The 24,246-nt window shown below is 48.7% G+C and overlaps 2 protein-coding genes and 1 long non-coding RNA gene across 3 annotated transcripts in view; 1 reads left to right on the forward strand and 2 right to left on the reverse strand.

Annotated features, from left to right (window-relative positions):
• Positions 1–196: 196 nt before the first annotated feature.
• Positions 197–9,724, reverse strand: LOC110345145 (uncharacterized). Its single transcript, XR_015443370.1, has 5 exons — positions 9,396–9,724; positions 8,037–8,178; positions 6,744–6,947; positions 6,521–6,592; positions 197–280 (listed from the first exon to the last, which is right to left on the reverse strand). It is a non-coding gene; the product is annotated as an uncharacterized LOC110345145 (long non-coding RNA).
• Positions 9,725–14,492: 4,768 nt separating this feature from the next.
• Gdf11 (growth differentiation factor 11) lies at positions 14,493–24,178 on the forward strand. The gene is made up of 3 exons (XM_021241431.2): positions 14,493–14,969; positions 20,019–20,416; positions 20,927–24,178. The coding sequence occupies exons 1-3, from the start codon at positions 14,522–14,524 to the stop codon at positions 21,305–21,307; spliced, it is 1,227 nt and encodes a 408-aa protein (XP_021097090.2). The 5' UTR covers positions 14,493–14,521; the 3' UTR covers positions 21,308–24,178.
• Positions 22,547–24,246, reverse strand: part of Sarnp (SAP domain containing ribonucleoprotein) — a 59,211-nt gene continuing 57,511 nt past the window's right edge. The window contains exon 12 of the transcript XR_002388270.2: positions 22,547–24,139. The gene's annotated coding sequence lies outside the window, so the exon portion shown is untranslated. The remainder of the gene's footprint in view (positions 24,140–24,246) is intronic.

Consider the following 24,246-nt stretch of genomic DNA (forward strand, 5'->3'; position numbering starts at 1 on the left):
ACTGAGCTAAATCCCCAGCCATGATTACTTCTTATCCATATAGCCTGCTCATAGTGCACTATTACAACACAATTCATACTGAATTATGAAGATTCATGGTAAACACAACTACATCCATTTCTGATCAAGTGCACATGTTATTCGTCTGGTCATTAAGCAGTAAGACTCGATTTCATCTGTTTACATAGGCACTTACTTCTCATCCAAAGGAATCCAGGGCCGGGGATTTAGTTCAGTGGTGCCTCCGCCTGCCTCACAAGCACAAGGTCCTGAGTTCAATCTTGGGTACCAAAAAAAAAAAAAGTACAACCCCAACACTTTTTACAACTCTTGATAAATGAAATGAAATATTATCATGCCCCCCCCAAAAAAAGGAAAGCAAAGGAATCCATTTGAGTAATAATTATAATTCATATTTTCATTTATTTTAAGTATTAACATCAATAATATGTATTCATATTAATTATATATTAATATTATTTTATAATTCAATATGTCCATTGTGTGTTGCAACAGACATATTAAATGTGTTCCATCTGGCTGATAATCTTTTTTTTTAAAGACTCACTATGTAGCCCAAACTGGCCTTAAACTCACTATGTAGCCCAGGCTGACCTCTAACTTGCAGTGATCCTCCTGCCTCAGCCTTCTGAGTGCTGGGATTACAGGATTGCACTACCATGCCCTACCCTTGGCTGACAATCTTAACTAGGGATTACTTTGGGGATATGATTTATATTACGAGCATCTTGACAAATCATGCTAGGGCTTATTTTCTGGTTAAGTCTTCTTTGGGGAGAAATACAGTAGCAGAAAACTTTCCAAACATGGGAAAAGAATTTAACATGCACATAAGTGAGGCAACTGGGGTTTCATCTTATTAAAAAACCTTTTGCACAGCAAAAGAAACCACCAACAAAGTGAAGAGACAACCCACAGCGTTGGAAAAAAAATTTTGCCAACTATTCCTCACAAAAAAACTCATATCTAGAATATATAAAGAACTAAAAAAATCAGACCCTTCAAATTTAAAGACCCAATCCAAAAATGAGCATCTGAAATGAACAGACACTTCTCAGATGAAGTAGAAATAGCAAATAAATATATTAAAAATGTTCAACATCACTGGTCATTTGAGAGATACAAATGAAAACAACTCTGAAATTCCATCTCACTCCACAAAGAATGGCTGTTATCAAGAAATCAACAAATAAAAAATGCTGGAGGGGTTGTGGGGAAAAAGGAACGCTTTTCCACTGTTGGTGGGAGTGTAGATTGTTGCAGTCACTGTGAAAATGAGTGTGGAGATTCCTCAAGAAACTAAAACTAGAGGTTCCAGCTATTCCCCCTTCTTGGAATCTTCCCAAAAGAATGAAAAGCATCATACCACAATGATATATGCACACCCGTGTTTAAAGCAGCACAGTTTGTAAGAGCTAAATCTTGGAAACAGCAAAAATCCCATCAACTGATGAATGGATAAAGAAGACGCGGTTTGGGCCACGGATTTAGCTCAGCGGTTCCGGCGCAAGGTTCCGAGTTCAATCCCCGGTACCAAAAAAAAAAAGAAGACATGATTTTTTTATACAATGCAGTACTACCCTGCCATAAAGAAGGATGGGCTTCAGATATCTCTAGCTAAATGGATGCACCTTGAGATCATACTCTTATGTGAGAAAAATTGAAGGCACATGTTTAAATACCACATTGTTTCTCTGGTGTGAGAAACCAAGTGTAAATAAGGACCAAAATGTATAATAGGTATTGAGAAATGGGAAGAAAATATTCAAATGGGAAGGGGCACAAGGGAGGTGGGAGAGGGAAAGGAAAGAAAGGACAAGAGGGCCAGGGATTTAGCTCAGTGGTGCCGCCACCTGCCTCAAAAGCACAAGGTCCTGAGTTCAATCCCAGGTACCAAAAAAAAGAAAAAAAGAAACAAAGATTTTGTAAATAAAGAGGGAAAGAGGGATCGAAGGGAGAGGAGGGGAATGAGAAAAAAAGAAGCAAGATATATCATGTACAGGTACAAATTCCCTATGATGAATATTATCATTATGTCTATCTAAAATGTACTAATAAAATAAAAAAATAATGTAATAAAAAAATCAATACCATTCCTATATACTAATAATGAATTTACTGAGAAAGAAATTCTGGAAAACAATACCATTCTTAGTAGCATCAAGAAAAATTAAATAGTAACTTGTAATCCCAGCACTGGAGAGAGGCTGAGACAGGAGAATCACCATGAGATCAAGGCCAGCCCGGCTCCATAGTGAGTTCAGGGCCAGCCTGGACTGCTTAGCAAGACCCTGTCTCGAAAAATGAAAAAATATATATAAATGAATAACATTTAAAAGTACTTAGGAATTAACCTAAGAAAGTGAAAGAGCTCTACAATGAAGATTACATCACTCGAAAAATGGAGATTGAAGTGGACATCAGAAAATGGAGAGATGGGCCAGGGATTTAGCTTAGTGGTTCCACAGCCTGCCTAGCAAGCACAAGGACCTGAGTTCAATCCCCGGTACCAAAAAAAAGGAAAGAAAGAAAGAGAAAATGCAGAGATGTCTCATGTTCCTGGATAGGCAGAGCAGATACAGTCAAAAGGGCTATACTTCCAAAGCTGATATATAGATTTAGCACAATCCCAATCAAAATACCAACAATATTCCTCACAGATTTAGAGAAAACAATCAAAAAATTCAAATGTAATCAGAAGAGATCCAGAATAGCAAAAGGAATGCTGCATAATAGCAAAGAATTTTTGCCAGCTATTCCTCAAACTGAGGACTAACATCAAGAGTATATAAACAGGGCCGGGGATTTAGCTCAGTGGTTCAGCTGCCTGCCTCGCAAGCCCAAGGTGCTGAGTTTGATCCCCGGTACGAAAAAAAAAAGAAGAATATATAAACAACTCAAAAAAATTAGCCGCTCCCCCAAAAGAAAAGACTCAATCAAAAAATGGGCAACCGAAATAGATACTTCTCAAAGTACAGATAGCCAATAAATACATGAAAAATGTTCAACATCACTAGCCACTAGAGAAATGCAAATTAAAATAGCATTAGGATACCACTTTACTCCAGAAAGAACGGCTATCATCAAGAAATCAAATAACAGGGCCGGGATTTAGCTCAGTGGTTCTGGCGTCTGCCTCGTGAGCCCAAGGTCCCAAGTTCGATCCCCGGTACCAAAAAATAAAAATAAAACAAACAAACAAAAAAAAAAGAAATCAAATAACAGAGCTAAGGGTGGTAGCACATGCCTGTAATCCCAACACTGGAGAAGCTAAGGCAGGAGGATCGCCATAAGTTTCAGACCAGGCTGGGCTACATAGTGAGTTCAAGGCCAGGCTGAACTACACAGCAAAATCCTGATTCCAAAAAAAAAAAGAAAGAAAGAAAAAGAAAGAAAGAAAGAAAGAAAGAAAAAGAAAAGAAATCAAATAACAACAAATACTGGGGGGGGGGGCAGAGAACCCAACTACATTGTTGGTGGGCATGTAAACTAGTATGACTATGGAGATTCTTCAAAATACTAAAAATAGAAATTTCATTCAATGCAGCTATTCTTCTTCTAGAAATCTTCCCAAAAGAGTTGGAGTCATCATATCACAATGATACATGCACACCCATGTATAAAGCATGCATGTGCATGTATAAAGCAGCAAAATTTATAATAACTAAATCTTGGAAGCAGCCTATATGCCTATCAACAGATAAATGGATAAAGAAAATGTGGTATTTATACACAATGAAGTACTACTCTGCCATAAAGAAGATAAACTTGAGGTATTTGTAGGTAAATGAATGTACCTTGAGACCATAATGTTAAGTGAAATAAATAAGACATACAAGTTTAAATATCACATGGTTTCTCTTATATGAGAAATCCAAAATATAAAGAGCAAAATAAAATATGTATAATAGGAAGCAGCAACATCTTTTTCAAATGAGAAGGGAAACAAGAGTTGGAGAGAACAAGGAGGAATGGAAGAAGAAAGAGACAAAAAAGAATTAAAATGTGTGCCAGGCATGGTGGCACAGACTGTAATCCCAGAACTCAGGAGGCTGAGGCAAGGAGATTAAAATTTTGAGGCCAGCCTGGGCTATATAGTGAGCTCAAGTCCAACCTGAACTACACAGTGAGACCTCATCTCAAAAATCAAAACAAGTTCGATCCCTGGTAGGGGCTGGGGATTTAGCTCAGTGGTTCCACCACCTGCCTCGAAAGTGCAAGGACCTGAGTTCGATTCCCGATACAAAAAAAAAATCAAAACAACAACAAAAAATAATTAAGATAATTAATAATTAAATAATAATTAATAATTAAATAATTAAGATTAACATGCCCAAACTCCTCACAATAAATATAATCATTATAGACTGCAAACATGTACTAACAAAAAATAAAATTAAAAAGTAGTTAAAATGGTAGGTTTCATGTTCTATATATCTTAATAATAAATAATAGTAACAGGACACTCCCCTCGTCCAGCCTAGGAAGTCACCCCAGAGCCCTGTCTAAGTGGGAGCAGGCTGAGCTCGGACCCAGCGCTCCGCATGGTGTCCTTCATCGCTTTCAGCACCTGCCCCGGTGCCTGCATCCTGAGTGCCGCCAAGCTGCCGTGGTGTGCGCAGTTTCCACTCCACGGTGTGCGCACTGGCAAGCAAGCTGGGGCAGGGACCTCTGTCCCTCTCCACAAAGCAAAGCCAGGCTTCCATACAGCTCTGTCAGCCTCCACCCAGGGCCAGCAGGAGGACATACGGCTGCAAGTGTCCCTGGCAAAGGTTCCACCTCTTGACACCCCATAGCATCGGCCAGATGCAGGGCATCCCAGGCCTCCTGAAGGCCAGATAGATTCACGGAGCCTGCCGCTTGCTGCACAGACACCTCGACCCCTCCACTCCACAGGAGCCTGGGCCACCTTCCCGTGCCCTGTGGTGGGAGTGGGGACAGTTGAGGCACAAGATGTGGGTGGTGTGACGGGAGAGGCCCTGGCCTGCTGGTGGAGGGAGACAAGAAGGAATAAAGAAATGGGGAGGTGGGGACGGAAGAGAAAGGGTGGAGAAACACAAGGGAAGAGAGAAGCTGCAGGGCATGAGGAGGGTGAGGAGACACCAGGGAAAGCAGAGGCGGGTGGGAGGCCAGAGGGAAGATGGGGCTATGGGAAGATAAGGCAGTGGGGAAGGAAGAGGAGGAGATGGGGCTGGGAGTGGGGAGGATAGAAAGGTTGCATCAGTATCAAGACCATCACCACAGCACAGAGGAGGAGGAAGACTAGTGGCTGCAATTTAAGGTCAAGAGGGGTCTGAGGGGGGGCGGGGCGCCCTGATATGTAAACCCAGAAGTCCCAGCTTCAGCTAAGGAGAGAAGCACAGATGCTGATGCTGGCTCTGGAAGTCCTGCTGGAAGACTCACAGACCACAAAGCTCCCCAGAGTCTGTCCCAGCCCTCAGCACCAGCACTGAGTGCAGGCCCAAGAAGAAGAGACCATGCCCTGTCTCCCTAGTGACATCACCACAGGTGCCCTGGGTGGCTGAGTCTAGAGTCATAGAAGGCAGCCTCCAGTCACTGTGGGTGGCCAACTCACTGCCCCCTGCTGTCTAGGGAAGCCACACACTTCATAGTGGGCAAGATTAGGTCACTGTAGCTAGGTGTGATGGTGCATGCCTGTGATCCCAGCACTCAGGAGGCTGAGGCAGGAGGACACCCAGGAGTTCAAGGCCACCCTGGACTACATAGTGAGACCTTGTCTCAGAAAAAAAAAAAAAGATCACTGTAGTATCCAGGAGAACACTGCCAAAGTTCCCATGTCTGCTGTGCAATGAAACTGAAATTTCATTTCATTTCAGTCGGGGAGCGGGGGTGGGGGGGGTGCATACCTGTAATCCCAGCACTCTGGGAGGCTGAGGGAGAAGGATTGCAAATTTGAGCCTGGGTTGTACAATTTAACAACTCAAGGAGATCCTGTTTTAAAATAAAAAATGGACTGAGGATGTAACTCAATGAGAGGGCTCTGGGTTCAGTCCCCAGTAGGGGAGAAAGAGAGAGAGAGACAGAGACAGAAAGACAGAGAGAAACAGAGAAAGAGAGAAGGGAAGGGAAGGGAAAAAGAAAAAAAGAGAAAGAAAAAGAAAAAGAAAAAGAAAGAAAAGAAAAAGAAAGGAGCCAGCCGTGATGGCGCACGTCTGTAATCCCAACACTCAGGAGGCTGAGGGAGGTGGATCATCAAAAATTCAAGGCCAGCCTGAACTTCATATTTTGAGACTTTGTCTCAAAAAAACAAAACAAAACAAAAAACCCAAAAAAAAAACAAAAAAGGAAGAAGAAGGAAAGTGAAGCTCAAAGAGATGAAACCACTTACTGGGGATCAACTTGCAGATAAGATGCAGGGTCCTAGGGGCCAGAGATTTAGCTCAGTGGTTCTGCTGCCTGCTTTGCAAGCACAAGGACCCGAGTTCAATCCCCAGTACCAAAAAAAAAAAAAAAAGATGCAGGGTCCTGACACACTAACCTCAGTGCTGAGTCTGTCACACCGGCCCGTTGGGAGGCTCCCAAGGTAGATGCCATAGGGTGAGACCTGGTTCTGCCAATTCGCAAGCAAGTGATCTGGGTTAGGCCCTCATTCTCTCTGAGCCTCAGTTTCTGCCCAGTAGAGCACGAAGAAAAGAACTCCTTCCTCCTCTCATAGGGCCGTTATGAGGATCACATAAGAAATGAGAGATTGGTTTAGTTACCTTAAGAATGATAGGCTTCTTTCCAGGTGCTGGGACCTGCTCAGCTTCTCTGCCCTAGGAGCCTGGGATGGTGGTAGGGAGCTTCCTTCTGGGTGCTGGGACCGGCTCAGCTTCTCTTGCAAAAAACTCTTTTGCGTCATCTACAGTTTTATCTGCTGCTTATTGTATGGCTGCAGGTTGCCCTCTACATTCATTTCAGATTGGCTTTTTTTTTAATCAGTAAAAGGCAGAGAAAGTTTAAAAAAAAAAAAAAAAGAATGATAATGCTAGCCGAGTATGTGGCACATGCCTGTAATCCTAGCACTCAGGAGGCTAGGGCAGGAGGATCTCAGGTTCAAGACCAGCATGGACTACATAGCAAGTTCAAGCCAGGCTGGACTACATAGCAAGACCTTGTTTCAAAAAGCAAACAAACAGGCTGGGGATTTAGCTCAGTGGTGCCAACGTCTGCCTTGTAAGCACAAGGTCCTGAGTTCCATCCCCAGTACAAAAAAAAAAGCAAACAAACAAGTTAGGCTTGATGGTGTGCACCTGAAATCCCAGCACTCAGGAGGCTGAGGCAGGAAGATCGCCAGAGTTCAAGACCAGCCTGAACTACATAGTGAGACACTATCTCAAAAAAACAAAGAAAGAAAAAGATAAGGCTTGGGCTGGGGCTATAGCTCAGTGGTATGTCCTTGCCTAGCAAGCACGAAGCCCTGATTTTGTTCCCCAGGCCCTAAAAAAATGATTGGGCCTGGGCCAGGGATTTAGCCCAGTGGTTCCGTCGCCTGCCTCGCAAGCGCAAGGACCCGAGTTCGATCCCCGGTACCAAAAAAAAAAAAATGATTGGGCTTTATCATACCCTGTGTTTAGACTCATGGGACTTCAAATTATTTGGGCTTTGAAAAGCATCTAGACATCCCAACAGAGGTGGCCAATGTACAAATTGGGAGGGGCAACCCAGCCTATTTCTGCCCCTCCCTCACACCTTGGCCTTGGCCTGAACCCCCAGTTCAAGCCCTAAGGCCCAGTTCCTATTCCAAACCCACTTGCTCCTCCAACCAGCTCCCACCAGACGGTCCTCACAGGCCAGTCCCCATTCCTTTCTCTGGTCCTGGGCTCCAGCTCTCGACCTCCCACATTCTCCCCATCTTCCCGCTGGTCACCGTTAACAATGGGATTTACTCACACAGCTGGACATCAGGCAGGATCCCAGCCAGGCTCAGGCTCCCTGGGGCACCACCTGGGCCAGAATCCTAAAGCCAGGCGGTTTTGGTCCAGGACTGGGCACAGGAGCAGAGCAGCACTCACCTGAGTCACAGAGCCTCACAGCTAAGGCTCCTGCTGAGGTGGAGCACAGACGAACATGGGAGCAATGAGAAAGATACCATGCTGGGGATCAGGTGGTCACCTCACACATCTCTTCCATGGAACTGAAAGGCCTAGGCAGGAACTGAGGAAGAGTTCATTCAATTATTCATCCACTAACTGGAAGCCTATCCCCTCCAGGCACTGGGACTATATGGAGATCAGTAAGATACGCCTCTGCCTTTAAAATGCTTACAGCCTTCAATTTGAGGGTTGTGGTAGCCCACACCTTCGGTCTCAGCACTGAGAGGCTGAGGTAGGAGGATTGCAAGTTTGAGTCCAGCATGGCAACTTAGTGATTTTAACAAGACCCTTTCAAAATGGCCCCCGGGGGGGGGCGGTTTTAGCTCAGTGGCGCAGCGCCTGCCTCCCAAGCGCAAGGTCCTGAGTTCGATCTCTGGTACCAGAAAAAAAACAAAAAAACGAGGAAGAGGAAGAGGCAGGAGACATTGCCCGTACTGCTCCTTTGCCCAGCAGCTGGGATATGGCGCCTCCTGCTGGCACTGCTGGGCAGCGCAACCGGCTACCGCCACCGCCCTCATCAGAGCCAGCATTAAGCCCTCCCCCACCCGCTGGATCCGGAGAGGAAGCAACAGGTGAGAAGGACAAGAAAGAGGTGGAGAGGCCTGGGGAGACCAAAAGTGAAGGGAGGAAAGAGCTCATCCCCAGCGGAGTTGGAGGGCTGACCTTCCTGTGCTAAGAGGGTGAGAGGAAACTGATTGGAGGTGGACATGGGTTTTTCCGGGAGGCCAGAGGCAAAGGAAGTAGTGACCCCAAATAACACTGTCTCCCAGCAGTCGTATTACAGTTCCATACTACCACGATAGCCCCCAATACAAATTCTTTGGCTCCCTTCCTCAACTTCTCTTAGAAGGCCTTGGGGCTAAAGAGGTTAACAGGGCTGGCAAGACACCCAGGCAAGATAATTATAGGGTTTAGAATATGCTGTGGAGAGGATGGTAATTATACAGTGAGATCCTCTCAGGGGCGCCCCAGGGTTTGTGGGACAGAGGTCTGAGAAGGGTCTACTTCATCAACATATGTACCACCCAGTCCCAGAACAGCCTCCCCAGCCCCTAAAGACACATGGAGGGGGGTTCCTCTAGGGAGGCTTCCGCTACAGCTTCACCAGCCCGCCCCTCCCCCCTAAGAAAGCCTTGCAGTGCCAGGGAATGAACCCACTGATTCCCAAAATGAGGTGTTCGGGAGCAAAAAGTGAAAGGAGGTAGGATTAGGCGTCTTCCCTTGAGAGGACAGAAAATAGGTATTCCTGCAGTGGTTCCCCGATTCTGGCAGCAGCACCTCTAGGAGCGGCCCAAGCGTCTCTGGCCTCGAACCCTGGGATCGGGCTTCCCAAGAGGGCAATAAACTCTCAACCAGAGGACACGCCAGCAATCCGCGTCCTCCCTCCCGCAGGTCCTGAACTTTACTCCCTCCCCTGGAACACTGCCTCCTCTCCCGCAGCTCACAACCTTCAAACTTAAATGCCTTCCTTAGGCCCCGACCCACATTTGCTACCAACCAGTTAGGACCTTGAAGGAGGCGGGCTTGAAGGTTTCCGGGTAACGCCGGGAAAGGGGCACCCCGGGGAGGAAGACAGTTGCCTGGGAGATCAGGACAGTGGGCGGGACCCCAAACCACATCTTGCACAGGGATAAGTAAAGATCTTAATGTCAAGCCCTCTTCCAACTCCTTTTCTGTGAAGCTATCCCCCCTCAGAATAGGGTCTGGTGCTGCTGAAGTGCTGAAGCTCCTAAAAGAAACCTTCTCGGAGTTAGTTCCGGCACTTCGGGGAAACCCAACAGGACCAAGCCAAGGGACCTTAAAACAGGACCTCTAGTCGGGTGGGGTGGCGCATGCCGGTAATCTCAGCACTCAGGAGGCTGAGGCAGGAGGATCGCTGCCAGTTCGAGCCCAGGAGAGAGAGAGGGAGAGGGACAGGGAGAGGGAGGGGAGGGGAGAGAGAGAGGATATGAATGTAGAAGGGATTAGAAAAAAGGGAAAGGTGTACTCCATTATGATACAGAATTTTTCGAGCCAAGGATGTAACTCAGAGGTAGAGCACGACGTCCTGGGTTCTATCACCAGACACTTCTCAGACTAGAGGTCTAAAATGAAAAATACAGTATAAAGTATGAGAGGAGAGCTCGCTGTAGGTTTTCTACCGCCAGATGGCAATCTTGTCTATCCATTGAATTGCCTTTAATTCTTTAAAAAACAACAACAACAACAACAAAACGTGCGGAGAAAGTCAGATGGAAATCCTGTCTCACAAGTTGAAGTTGTTCTTGGTGTTAACTCCCTGGTATTTGGCAGACAACAGTAACACCTCATGGACCCAAAAATACAGTTCTCTCTTCCCCAACTCTGTTTAGGTACTCTTAGCAAGGTCCAGCTCTGTCTGACTTGGTGCACTTACCAAGGCCCCCTTTTTCTTCCCTGTACTGAGATTGAATCCTGGAAATATAACCTATCAGACTTCAAACTTTCAATCCTGGCTCAGCCTCTTGAGCAGCCAGGATTACAAAAGTTCATCTCCACACCTGGTTTGTTCATTCTTTATTCTAAGCAGTTGAGGAAAACTATGGTGAAAAATTTCCTGCTGTACTGGGTCTCACAGTGAGGATTATAAGTTGAGGTAAGATTAATGACTAATGCATTTAGAATGGTGTGTCAACGCTGGGCTTGGCAGTGTACATACCTGTGATCCCAGGATTCTGGGAGGCTGAGGCCAGAAGATTTCAAATTTGAGACCAGCATGGGCTACTCAGTGACTCAGCAAGACCCTAACTCAAAATAAAAATAAAAAGGGTGGAGATGTACCTCAGTGTGAAGGCCCTGGGTTCAATCTTCCATAAAACAGAAAAGAAGGAGGAGGAGTGAAAATGGTGTGTCGGAATTTAATCTTCATAACTTTATGAAATGGTTCTTTTATCTCTGTCTTACAAATGAAGAATCTGAGGAATAAGATGATTTAATAGTTTGTCCAAGCTCACACAGCCAAAAAGGGGAGATTGCTGGGAGTGGAACCCAGGCAGCCTAGTTCTAATCAAGAAACTAGAGTCAGGAAAGGACTCGTGGATAGCACATCTAAAATCTAATCCACACTGAGACACAAGAAATAGTAAATTTAGCCAAGAGGCCAGGCACGATAGTGCACTGTATTCCCAGTACCTGCAAGACTGAAGCAGGAGGATGGCTGCAAGTCCAAGGCCAGCCTGGGCTACATAGTGAGTTCAAGGCCAGTTTGGGCTACAGAGCGAGACCCTGTCTCAAAGAAATTTCTTTAGCCAAGAGATTCAGGAGTGGGAGTTGAATGCTGGGGATCAAACCTAGAACTTCACATGTCGAATATGTGCTCTACCACTGAGCTCCACCCTGAGCCAGGCAGTTGTTCTAGACAGAAGAAACAAACCACGTAAAGATTCAGAGATGATGAAAGAACTAGGAGATTAGAAATATCCAGGTATCTAGCCTGGATGATTGTCATTCACTGAATGAAAAACTGCAAGGTGGGGCACATTGTAGGGAAGAAAAAAATTCTAGGTCATCATCCAGATGGAGGCACTCTGGCCTGGAGTTTGGGCTGGTCCTGCTCACCTACTGTCTCGTCTGGTCTACATGTTCCTTGTGAAAAGGAGCTGAGCCTTAGGTACCTTTGCATCTCATTTTTCTCTGAACCTACCACTAGATACATGTTTGATGAGAAGTGAAGGATGGGCTACCTGCCCTAAAGGAGCAGAAGGAGGTGATACCATCTCCACTCTCAAGATGCTTGCAATTTTGCTGAGGAAATGACATCAGAGAAACATTCTGGAGGATAGGACACACCAGAATATGCAGTGAAGGCAATCAATGCTCTGGGAGATCTCAAGGAAAGGAGAAGAGTCTTGAAGAGAAGAAACCCAAGAAGGCCTCTATTGATTGACTTGTATGCAATTCTCACAACCATTTGAGGGTAGGGAATATGATCCCCATATTATACATAAGGAAGTTCAATGAAATGCTGAGATACCCATGACTTCATCCAAAGCAAAGGAGGGAACCATCTGTCTTGAGTTTTTGTTTTTTTGTTGTTACTGTTGTTCCATTCTGTTGCTTTCTAAATATCTGTTATCTGTGGGAATGGATCATCTAGTCAAAGCTCCCCGGATTAGACTTCCTAACCTCTCTTCACTCAGTTTTCTCTCCTCCACTTGGACCTTCAGTTTCTTCTCTTATTCCACTTGAGCACCCCACCTCAACTCTGTTACTAAGCTTATTCCAAGCCAACACCAAGATATTTTATTGAGCTCTAATTCCAGAGAGGAAACCAGTGCCTATTTGATCTGAGATGCCCAATAATGAAGCTCCTCTATTTACTCAGTGAACATTGTATGTGCCAGGAAATGAGCAAGACCTAACCCCTCAAGTATTTTTTCTTTTTCTTTCTTTCTTTCTTTCGTTCTTTCTTTTTTTTTTTTTGGAATGGGGATTGAACTCAGGACCTTGGATTTGTGAGGCAGGTGGAGGCACCACTGAGCTAAATCCCAGTCCCTCAAGCATTTTCAATTTATCTAGTGATCTCTAGGGACTCAAGGTGGAGAAGAAATAAGCCTGAAGAAACTGAGGTCAGGGAAGAGGTATGTAGCACCAGAAGTTAAGCACTTTCAAAGCAGTATCTATCTATTTTTTTTAAATTTTATTTATTCATTCATTTATTTATTTATTTATTTATTTATTTATTTTGGGCTCGAACTCCAGTCCTTGTGCTTGCAAAGCAAGCGGTGGAACCACTGAGCTAAATCCCCGGCCCTGGCCCTTCTATTTATTTATTGAGACAAAGTCTTACTATGCAGTTCAGGACCTTGAACTCCAACTGGTGGTGATCCTACTGCCTCATCTCGTTAGTGCTGGGACTACAGGTGTGCGCCACTACATCCAGCCCAATCCATTTGGCTGATTGACACTTTTCCACTGTCCTCTGACTGCACCCAGGGTCACTCCTGAAAACTAGGGGTGGTTCCACATCTGAATTTCTCTCTTTGCAACTTGTCATCTCCAGCTCAGGCATCTGAGTGTAGACCTCTCCCCCATCCTCACCCCTGCAACTTCATTCTCAGAATCAAGGACCCTGCAGATCTGAGAACACATCTAGGAATCCAGCAGTACAGAGTCCTCTCCAAGCACAGTGGTCTACAGCCCTGCCTCGGGCTGGGCTCCTCCCCACCAAGGTCTCCAGCTCCCACCTTTGGCAGCCTGCTGCTTCCCTTTGCTCCCCAATTTCAAGCTCACCGTCCTCCCAATTGTAAGTCTTCCTCCTGTCTCAGTGCTTCCCATCACCTCCTCAATTTCTCAGGTTGCCCCTGGCCTCTTCCTTTCCAAATCTCCCTCATCCCTGTAATAAGCCAGCCTGATGCTTCCCTCCAGGGCTTCTTTAAACACCTTCTTTCAGTTACCTGTGATAGATGGGACTCCTCTGGGCCCAAGTCTTCCACCCACCCATCTGTAATCCCACCAAGGGTGACTGTGTGGTTGTTATTCCTTCCCTCAGGAGTCTCCTCCTTCACCCCACTGATCCTCCACACCTGCTTCCTTAAGGGCTTCTTTGGTGTCTCCTGATCTCTGCCCGTCCCTCTTTCTTTCTCAGGATACTGGCCTCCTTCCCCTCTGCTCCCCTCCCCCGTGCCCACCCAATCTATCCCCACCCACCCATCTCTCCTGTTCGGCCCTATAGACCTCAGTCTCCCGTCTAGCCCCTCTGCTCTCTGGTCTCTCGGGATCTCTCTGTCCCTCTGTCCCTCTCCCCCTCTCGCTCTCTCTAAATCCTAACTCTCTCAGTAGTTCTCCCAGTCTTTTCCCTTCTCTGGCAGTCTTTTAGCTGACCCCCCCCCCCCCGCCGTCTTTCCCCTTCTGATTCTTCTCTACCGTCCTTTGTCTCTCCCCTCTCTCTCCTCGCCCCATCTCGGTCTCTGTGGATCTGTCCCTTCTCCTCTAATCTCTCTGCCTCTCCTCGGTCTGACTCCGGACTTTCCCTCGGAACCTCCCTCCTCCCCCTCATCTCTCCATCTCTTCATCTCTCCCTGGGCCCGGGTTCCCTCGCTCCCTCCCTCTCTCTCTCTTCCTCGGCTCTCTCCGGCTCCCTCTCTCGCCTCGGATGACAGCGCTACCTCTTTTGTTGGCTCCGCAGCCAATCGCGGCCGCTGACGACACGGGGGCCGGGGCTATAAAGGGCCTGGCCCGGGCTCGGGCCCCCCCAGCCGCCCGCCCCGGCCGCCCGCCCGCCCCGCCCGCGCGCCCGCCGCCCCCGGCCCCCCCGGCCCCCCCTCGGCCGGGCAGCCCCCAATCCCGCGCCGCCCGGACCCCCTCCTCCCCCCCCTCTCCCTCTGCCCCCTCCCTGCGGGACTCCGGCGTCCCCGCCCCCCAGTCCTCCTCCCCTCCCCTCCAGCATGGTGCTCGCGGCCCCGCTGCTGCTGGGCTTCCTGCTCCTCGCCCTGGAGCTGCGGCCCCGGGGGGAGGCGGCTGAGGGCCCCGCGGCGGCGGCGGCGGCGGCGGCGGCGGCCGGGGCCGGGGCCGGGGCCGGGGGGGAGCGCGCCGGCCGGTCGGCCCCGTCCGCGGCGCCCGAGCCGGACGGCTGCCCCGTGTGCGTGTGGCGGCAGCACAGCCGCGAGCTGCGCCTGGAGAGCATCAAGTCGCAGATCCTGAGCAAACTGCGGCTCAAGGAGGCGCCCAACATCAGCCGCGAGGTGGTGAAGCAGCTGCTGCCCAAGGCGCCGCCGCTGCAGCAGATCCTGGACCTGCATGACTTCCAAGGCGACGCGCTGCAGCCCGAGGACTTCCTGGAGGAGGACGAGTACCACGCCACCACCGAGACCGTCATTAGCATGGCCCAGGAGAGTAAGTGGGCAGCGGGACGCGAGCGGTGCGGTGCTGGCGCGGCTCTGGGAAGGGCACCTCTCATTTCCAAGCGGGGCGCTCCCGGCTGCCCTGGCCCGGAAGCCTTTACTTCGAAAACTTGATGGATTGGGGAGCGGGGGCTACTTCACAGAACTTTTTCGAGCGGTGAAGATGGGCGGCGGAATTGTGTGCACGCCGGGTTCGCGGAGGTGGGCGCGGGGCAAACGGGACGGGTTGTGAGACACCGCCTCCTCTCCCCGGTGTGAGGAAAGATTCGTGTTGAAGGAGTCCGGGGAAGCTGGGGCCCGCAACCGAGAACCGGGCAGCGACTCTGTCCTGAAGGGCCATGAAGGGGAGGCTGGAGAACAGAATCAGCTCCCGGACCCCCGCAGTCCCAGTTGGCCCGCAGTGCTCTCTGCCTCCCCGGGCACCCACTTCCCCGCCCGGTGTTCTGCAACGCATCCATCCGACTGCAGAGAACTGAGTGCTCCTTTTCCAGTCTCGGAACCCTGTGTCCCTCCCGGCAGTACAGCTGGCATTCTCTATCCTGAGCCGTGTGTCTCGAACTGGGTATCCCACGGGGCCAGAAAAGCTGCACCTTCTTGGTACCGACTAAGCTCAGAGAATTCAACTCCATTGCACTAGATGTTAAGGGCGACCATTTGGTTCCTCAAACCTTAGTGTTTTGCCCCTTATTCATCCACTGTACCCTCGGCTGGACTTAAATAATTAGATGGGGGTGTGAGGGGACCCAGGCATCCAAGCCCCCAGCCAAACGGAAGATGAACATGTTAATAGACATGAGCTGCTTTGAAATTTTATGGCCTGGAAAATCCAGGCCAATACTACCACCCCCACCCCCAGCTCTCCCCAGGGTCAGGTGACTCCTTCCCCTCCCCCATTGGGTCTCCCCCCACCCTTCAACTCCAGGGAGCCAGGCTCACTCTTATTCCCTAGTGGTTTGGCAAGGTCCCCCTTCCCCTGTTTGGTTTTATGACTTTGAACAGACGGGCGCGGGGGGGGGGGACTGGTTTATTGGCAGATGGGTCATAAAAAGCTGGGGCTGAGGGGAGTCCCAGTGGCCCACCCCTGTAGGAGAGGCATGGAAACTCAGGTGTGCTTCTGGTAGGAGTGCCTGATATTGCCACCCATATTTCTGCAGAACTCACTCCACAGTACTTGGTCAGGGCTATAAAGAAAACTCAAAGAACCAGGAAACTAACTGTGTGTGTGTGTGAGGGGTCATGTGTATGGGTGTGTGAAGGCCTGGAGATTTGCCTTGGGTTCCTCAGTCACCTTCGTTCTTTTTTTTTTTGGTACGGGGATTGAACTCAAGACCTTGCGCTTTCGAGGCAGGCAGCGGAACCACTGAGTCAAATCCCCAGCCCTCACCTTCGTTCTTATGGCTTCTACTTAAGGAGCTAGGGTCAGTCTGAGATTGACTGAGGGCAAGGTGGGGGTGGGGATTTTAGGAAACAGTTGTACAGGAATTCTGATTAAGAGTTTGCTGGTAAAGGCGTGAAGGGTATAGAAGGGGAAGATACACCCGGGTCTGTGTGGTGTAGTACGAAGATTTCCTGGATGGGTGATCCAGCTGTGGACTACCTTGGCTCCTCACTATGCCTAGCATCCCTTAACCGTGAGGCAGTAGGGCAGAATTAGCTCTGGTTATGGGGATGTACGAAATGTAAGGACGCCAGCATGCATGGATTGGGCAGCACAGGTTAGGCCTGGTGGGGGGCACCAGCAGGTGGGATCGCACCCCCTCCTTCCACTCCGGTGCCACCCCAGTATTTGGGTAACTAGGGAACAGGGTCTCCAGCCAGGTATTGTACGTCCCCTTTAAGAGCCTAGCTGAGCTCTTAAGACCGGGAGGGGGAGTAAAGGGGAGGGGAGGGAGAGAGGGGAAAAGCAAAAAGAGACTTTTATAGTCTAATCCCCAGGGACCCGCTTTAATAAGAGACTTGTGCTCTGCTAATCGGGGGAGGTGTTTGTCAGCAGAGATGGCCTCTGCTCCCCTCCCCCTGCCTCCCCTCCCCCAACACTCAACCCTGGACCCCAGCCCCCACCTCTCCTAGGCTGCTGTGCTTGCCCTAGTTCCCTCTACCCTCTCAGGCTTTCCCACCCCAGGCTTCATCCTGGGAACCCAGCCCCCTGCCCTTCAGGGAGCCAAGCCCAGCCCCTCAGTTTGTCTCTCCTCCCTACACCGAGAGGCCCCTGCCCTCACTGCCCAACCTCCAGCCCCTAGGCCTTCCAGGCGGGGTTGGGAGCGGGTGGGGGGGCCGGGAGAGGAGGCGGAGGAGGAGGCAGCCTTGGTGAGTAGGGAGGGGGTTGGGCTTTTGCTGAAAATAGTGCAATGACCTCTCTCCCCCACCAGCACCGCCTACTAAACCTGACCTGCTGCCTGCCACCAACCAGATCAATCCAACCCAGATGTGGCCCCTTCCCCTCCCCACCGGAGCTGGGCCTGTGCTTGCTGGGGGCTCTCTCAGCCGGGTTTCCCTCTATAGCTCTACCTGCCTTTCCTTTGTTCCTTCTTCTGTACCTATCCTTTTTCTCCCTTACCCCACTAGGTTCAGCTCCCTCCCACCTCTCAACCCCCACCCACTCCTTTCTACCTCATTCTGATGTTCTCCAACTCCCAAACTTAATTCTCCCCATAGCATGATCTTCCTACTCACTCTTATTCCTCAGCTTATCTCCTCTAACCTGTCTTCATTCCTATCTCTTCTCCATTCTTCCCTCACCATCTCCAAAATCTCCCCTGACTTATCCTGTCCCTTCACTTTGTCCTTATGTCCCATCCCTTAGTAGCACTGTCACCATATCCACTGGGGGAGAAGTGTATGAAGATTCCCCGTGGTGAGGATGGGGAAACTTTTTTCTAAAGGAACCAAAGACTTAGGGCACTGATGCTGAACCTTTTAGAGCTTTCACTGATACAAACAGTCCACTGCAGCACTAGGGTGCCATAAGCTGGTCACCACTGTCTTAAGAGGGATGGTGACCATCTCTCACCTCTAAAGTCCAGGTTACCTTAGGTAATGAGGTATGTTTAGTGCTTGGAAAACAAACCAATCAGCCTTTATTGAGAACCTCTACTATTTTCACATTCTTTATTTAATGCTCATTTAATGTTCCTATGAGTCAAGAATTATCTTTATCACACTGCTAAATCTGATATGTGGGTAAGGTCAGATACAGGTTAATGAGGGAGGAGTCAAGGAGTGGTGAAACCCAGTTCAAAGAAACAACAACAACAACAAAACCCAGCTCAATTGTAGGCAAATAACAAGTTTAGGAAGAACTCATAGGCAGTTGCCTGTGTAATTTACAACTAAGAGTTCATGCAGCATGTATTTATTGAGTACTGCTTGGCAAGGAAGCACTAAAGCTACAATGGTGAGCAAAATACACAAGTTATCAACAATGACTACCCTCAAGATGAGTATCTAATAGCAAGAAAGTCAATTCCTGTGCTGAAATTAGAAATAATGTGTCATTTGGATTGTTGCTTGTCATTCCGGATCTCTCAGTAGCTTTTCTACCCCAGCTACCCTCCTAATCTCTCAGTCTCCACTTCAAAAACCCTAGTCCATTGCACTATTACTGAAGTTCCAGCTGGTGGGGTAACTTGAGATGACTACCACAATACTGGGGCCTCAGAACCAAGAAAAAAATATGCTGCAGAAGGACTCTGTGTATGGTGTCCTGAATACATGAAGATCATTAAGCACTTTTCTCCTTCCTACCTCTTTTAGAGGGTCCTCTGTCTCCTGAGGTAGGGTGGAGTGCTGGTGGGAGACAACATTCCAATTCCTCCGTGACTGTGTAGTACACGAGACCTGTGCATGATACACAAGGCCCTAGACTTCCTCAGCAAACTTAATGGAGCTCTGGAAGGTCATTCTAGATCCTTCCTGTATAGAATGAAAATGAACATTCCTGTCCAGAGGAGACATGATTTAGGGTATTCTCAACTGATTTAAGAGATTAGGAAGGGGAAGTGGGAGGAGCTGGAACCAAAGCAGAAGGATATACTGAGAATCATCTTTTAGACCCAAGGGACAATGTATGGATCAGAACAAAGGGGAAAGGGTTAAAATGTAAAGTTGAGATCCTGAACCTTTGTAGACTTACTGACACTGGGATAGAAACCAAAGGAAAGCTCTGGGGAGAAAAAGTGCCCTCAGTTGACTTAGGGTGTTAAATGTTAGTTCTGATGCTTTGGGTAAACAGGAGGAAACAAATTTTTCCCTTTCTCAAAAGTTGAGGTGGGGGGCCGGGGATTTAGTTCAGCAGTGCCACCACCTGCCTTGCAAGGTCCTGAGTTCACTCCCCAGTACCAAAAAAAACGTCAAGGTGGGAATGGTGGTGATGAGGAGGAAGCAACTAAGGAAATTTGTTCTTAAGGGACAATGGGGAGTCAGATGTACAGAAAACACTTAGGTAGTTCATTCTGGAAGGTGTGCTACTAGGAATGACACAAGCCTAGCTCTGAATTCTCATCTACTTTACGAGAAAATTAGACCACACTCCCTCTCTGGACCCTGGGTTATCTCCTTTGAGGCCATCTAGGTTTGGGTGGGGCAGGTCACCTGTCCAACAGACAAATCAAGCGACCATATAAATAGGGCAGGGGGACCTAAGGATAGCAGATGTGATGAAACACATGGCTTCTGTAAAGGACATTCAAGATTCAGAAAAAGTGCAAGCCTTATATGCTGGGAAAGATTGTAAAAATGAAGGATGCAGGTGGAAGGAGAATTTAGGTAACTATCTTTGCAGATTATCTAGTGGAAAGGAGCTTATATATTAGGGTAAATGGAATAGGTGCAGATCAGGAAGAATTAGCCAAGACATCATCCTATAAAGAGGAGGCACTGTTTGGGTATCAAAGACTCAGTAACAGTAGCCAACAATACAGGCACAGGAAAAGGGTAAAGAACTGGAAAACAGCCTGAGTCCAAACTGCCAGTGCCTCCCAGGGCTGCTGATCCCCTCTACAAACACCTTTTGCTGATGCTCTGCCCCCTTCTCTCTTATCAGCGGACCCCGCAGTGCAGACAGATGGCAGCCCTCTCTGTTGCCATTTCCACTTCAGCCCCAAGGTGATGTTCACAAAGGTACTGAAGGCCCAGCTGTGGGTGTACCTTCGGCCCGTGCCCCGCCCAGCCACAGTCTACCTGCAGATCTTGCGACTGAAACCCCTAACTGGGGAAGGGACTGCAGGGGGAGGGGGTGGAGGCCGGCGTCACATCCGTATCCGTTCACTCAAGATTGAGCTGCACTCGCGCTCCGGCCACTGGCAGAGCATCGACTTCAAGCAAGTGCTTCACAGCTGGTTCCGCCAGCCACAGAGCAACTGGGGCATCGAGATCAACGCCTTTGATCCCAGTGGCACAGACCTGGCTGTCACCTCCCTGGGGCCGGGAGCTGAGGGCCTGGTGAGCAGGGGGCCTGAAGTGGTGGTGGATATGTGTAACCTGGCCCTGAGGAAGTGGGGAATGTTAGTAAAAGTAGACCAGGAACGTGAAGGGGGTTGGGGACCAGTGTTATTTCTCTGGGGCCAGGAACTGATTCTAGAGGAGGTGGGAATGGGGTGGGGTGGCAACTATCACTTTTCAGGGATCCAAGCCAGGCAACAGCTGAAAACTGGATTTGGGGCTGAAGGTGTCAGTTAATGGGAGATCCGTGAGAACACAAAAACTGCCTGTTGATGAGGCCCTGGGCCAAGGAGCTGTTAGGATCTGGTTGCCAAGTAAGGAAGAATTAGGAAGGAGAGATGGCTAGATAGCAAGAAAAATGAAGGGAAGTTCTGGGGGTGGGTGAAATGAAAAAGCCGAGAAATCAATGGAGTCTCTTCTGATGCCTGTTTAGGCAGGTGGGAGAGGAACAGGGACGAGGAACTATTCCAGGGCTATGTCACATCTCTTTCCCCTCTCCCTGACCCTCAGCATCCTTTCATGGAGCTTCGAGTCCTAGAGAACACAAAACGGTCCCGGCGGAACCTGGGCCTGGATTGTGATGAGCACTCAAGCGAGTCCCGCTGCTGCCGATATCCCCTCACAGTGGACTTTGAGGCTTTCGGCTGGGACTGGATCATCGCACCTAAGCGTTACAAGGCCAACTACTGCTCCGGCCAGTGCGAGTACATGTTCATGCAAAAGTATCCACACACCCACTTGGTGCAACAGGCCAATCCAAGAGGCTCTGCTGGGCCCTGCTGCACCCCCACCAAGATGTCCCCAATCAACATGCTCTACTTCAATGACAAGCAGCAAATTATCTACGGCAAGATCCCTGGCATGGTGGTGGATCGCTGTGGCTGCTCCTAAGGTGGGGGACAGTGGATGCCTCCCCCACAGACCCTACCCTGAGACCCCCCAGCCCTGCCCCTCCCCCCAAGCCCTAGCGCTCCCTCCACCTCTTCCCATGAACATCACACCTTGTTCCCTTGACCAAGCAGTGTGCAATACAACAGAGGGAGGCAGGTGGGGACTGAAGGGTGAGGGGTTGGGAGAAAGGGAGAGGGGCACGGTCAGGGTAGTGTTTGAGGTTTGCAGGTAAGAAGGTTTGGCAAGAAGATAGAGAGATGTAGAGACAAGAGGGATTGAGACAGAGGAACAAACAGCAACACTGAGAAGGCAAAGGAATAGAGAGGCAAAAGAGACAGACTAGGCAGAGACAAACACTGAAAGAGACTGAAATGGAGTAATAAATGAAAGCCCCACACCAAGCCTCCTTTCTTCTACTGGCAAGGTGAGGGGCTTGGTAGTTTGGGGAGAACCCCTGACTACTCAGTAGGAGAGGAAATCTATCCATTCTTAGCTTCTTCCCTCTCTTCCTCCAGCCATGGCAGGGGAAGGGAAGTGAAGGCAGGGGCAAAAGGATTTGGGAATTTTATTTATTTATTTATTGTGACTTTTCATTTTTTGGTATTTGGCTTTACTGGAATAGGAGGGCCCCTGCCCACTATGCCCCATTTATCCCTTATTCCCCAAACCAGGCTCTTCCCCAAGACCCACCCACTTAAGCACTTGTATAAAGCCTCCAGGGTTGGGAATGGGAGTAAAGGGCAAGAGGGCTGACACAGGTATGTTTCTAACCCATAAGTACCCTAACTAACCTTCTTGAGCCAAACCGAATGGTCATAGAAACAGTAAAAGGTTAGGATTTAAGAGCTAGGGAAAGGGGAGTCCTCAACCACTACTAACCCTCAGGCCAGCTTTCTTCATGGTACTGATTTATTTAGCCAGAGGGTACAGCCTGCTTAAACCCAAATTCCCCTCAGTGGAGAGAGACCAAAGACCCTGTGGAATGTCCCTGGTCCCAGCCTCTATCTTCAGGTCAATGAAAAAAAAAAAAAGATCTGAGTCCCCCAGGTCTGGGAAGGATTTGGAGGGGTCAAGAAAGGAGTGGTTAAGTAGGCTGAAGGTTACAGGGCATTTGAATCCAAATCACTGCTCTGGGCTAGGGAATAGAGCCAGCAGACCAAGGTGGAAGGGATTCTAGAGGGGGACATTTTAGTCCCCCAACCCCAAAGCTCAGGGTAGGAGGGAAAACAAGGGAGCAGATTGTCTATAATATTTTTTATTTTTGGAATACAGCAGTATCTGGCAGCAGGGAGGGAACAGTACAGTGGGGAAAGGCATCTGACAAGGCCAGTTACAGCAGAGGATGGGAAGGACAGAGACTCCCTGGTTTGGAAGGATAGGAAGCAGGCAGACTGGCTGCCACTTCATCATTAGCTGGGCCCATTCATTCATCCCACAATCCTGATGCACACTCCTCTGGACTCACTGGGCCTCAGTTTCTTCCCCTCAATGGAATGAGAAATAGCAGCACCCGCCACAGCCAAGAGATGAATTCTGAGCACTTACCACGGGCACTTTATGGACATAAAATACCTCTCGCTGTGGGACCAGATAACCAGGGCACCAGAGCAGTGGTGAAGAGATGTGAGGCTTAGAGGAGTCACTGGCTTCAGAGAATACACGTTTCCTCCTGCCTGCCAGCTGGAGTGCCTGAAGCCAAGGAGTTGAGAATCTCCATACCCTACCCATACCTCACCAGCTGACCTCTTGGCTCCAGGCTAGAGCCTAGAGAATGTCAGGAGAGGAGGGGGTGAAAACCTGCAGCAAAATTACCACTAAATAAATCCAGCAGTTATGGTCTGGTAGCAACAGTACTGAACTGAAGTAAAGCCCATGCTGGAGAGCAAACCTGGAAGGCTTATTCTTCCTAAGCATATGTCTCTCCTGCTTGGACTGGACCATGGAAGGGGCAAAGGTATGTGGTCACCCTGGGAAAGTAATATTGGTGAGCTTGAGCATCTTACTCCTATACTCATAGTGAGAAAATGAGACAAGGTGTTTCAGTAGAGGAATAAGCAGGAGCTGTTAAGCTTTTCAACTAACCTCCCATATAGCAGCTATGTCAACCCCAAGCCTCTCCTCTCTGGCCTTGTTCTTCATCCTTTCTGCCTCAATGGAGAATAAGACACCTGATGATCAATACCATTTACATTTCCTTGGCAGTAGGAGGAGTAGGAAGAGTGAAGATAATTCCCCAAAGGTCAAATACCTCTTGATCTTGGGACAGGGTAGGGATTGGGCAGTAAGCATCAGGTAACTTCCCTCTACAGAGTCTAGAGAGCTGGGGCATTAAACTTGGGGGACACTTAAAAATACTGCCCCTTGAGTACCACCAAATAAAGATCTTTGCGAGACAGGAGGGGGAGTTCCTTTTACGAATATAAGTCTATGAGTTGAAGTCTCAGTCCACTGTTCTTCCTTATCCCCAAAAAGCATGGGATAGAGAGGCTTGGGGACACAGCCCAGCAACCCAGCGGGAGCAACCCTCCCCCACCTTATTTGTGTGAACCTGGCCAGCGCCCCTCTGAACATATTATTAGTGTGATTATTTACTTTGTGTATTTGTTACATCATGTGCGTGATTGCCTTTGTTAAGAATGTCTGAGGAATATGGGGCTGACAGGGCATTGGAATGCCGGGAAAGGACTTCTTCACTGAAATCAAGGCTTCCTGGAAGGAACCATTGCAAAAAGGCCATCAGGCAGTTTTCAAGTTATGTGACAAGAGGGCAAAGATGGCCATAGGGTGCTCTGAGTTTTGGGATGGTCACATGACACAATCCAGCACTTGAACCTGAAAAAAGAAAAATAAAAGCAGTCAAAGAGTTTAGAATTCAGTGCTGAACTCTTCTCCCTAATCAAGCGCCATATTTATACCTCAGAGACGAGGATCTGAAGAGG

Source organism: Heterocephalus glaber, unplaced genomic scaffold (genome assembly GCF_053883595.1).
Source record: "Heterocephalus glaber isolate CG9 unplaced genomic scaffold, H.glaber_assembly_v1.0 deba00001569, whole genome shotgun sequence".
In the NCBI taxonomy this organism is placed as follows: domain Eukaryota; kingdom Metazoa; phylum Chordata; class Mammalia; order Rodentia; family Bathyergidae; genus Heterocephalus; species Heterocephalus glaber.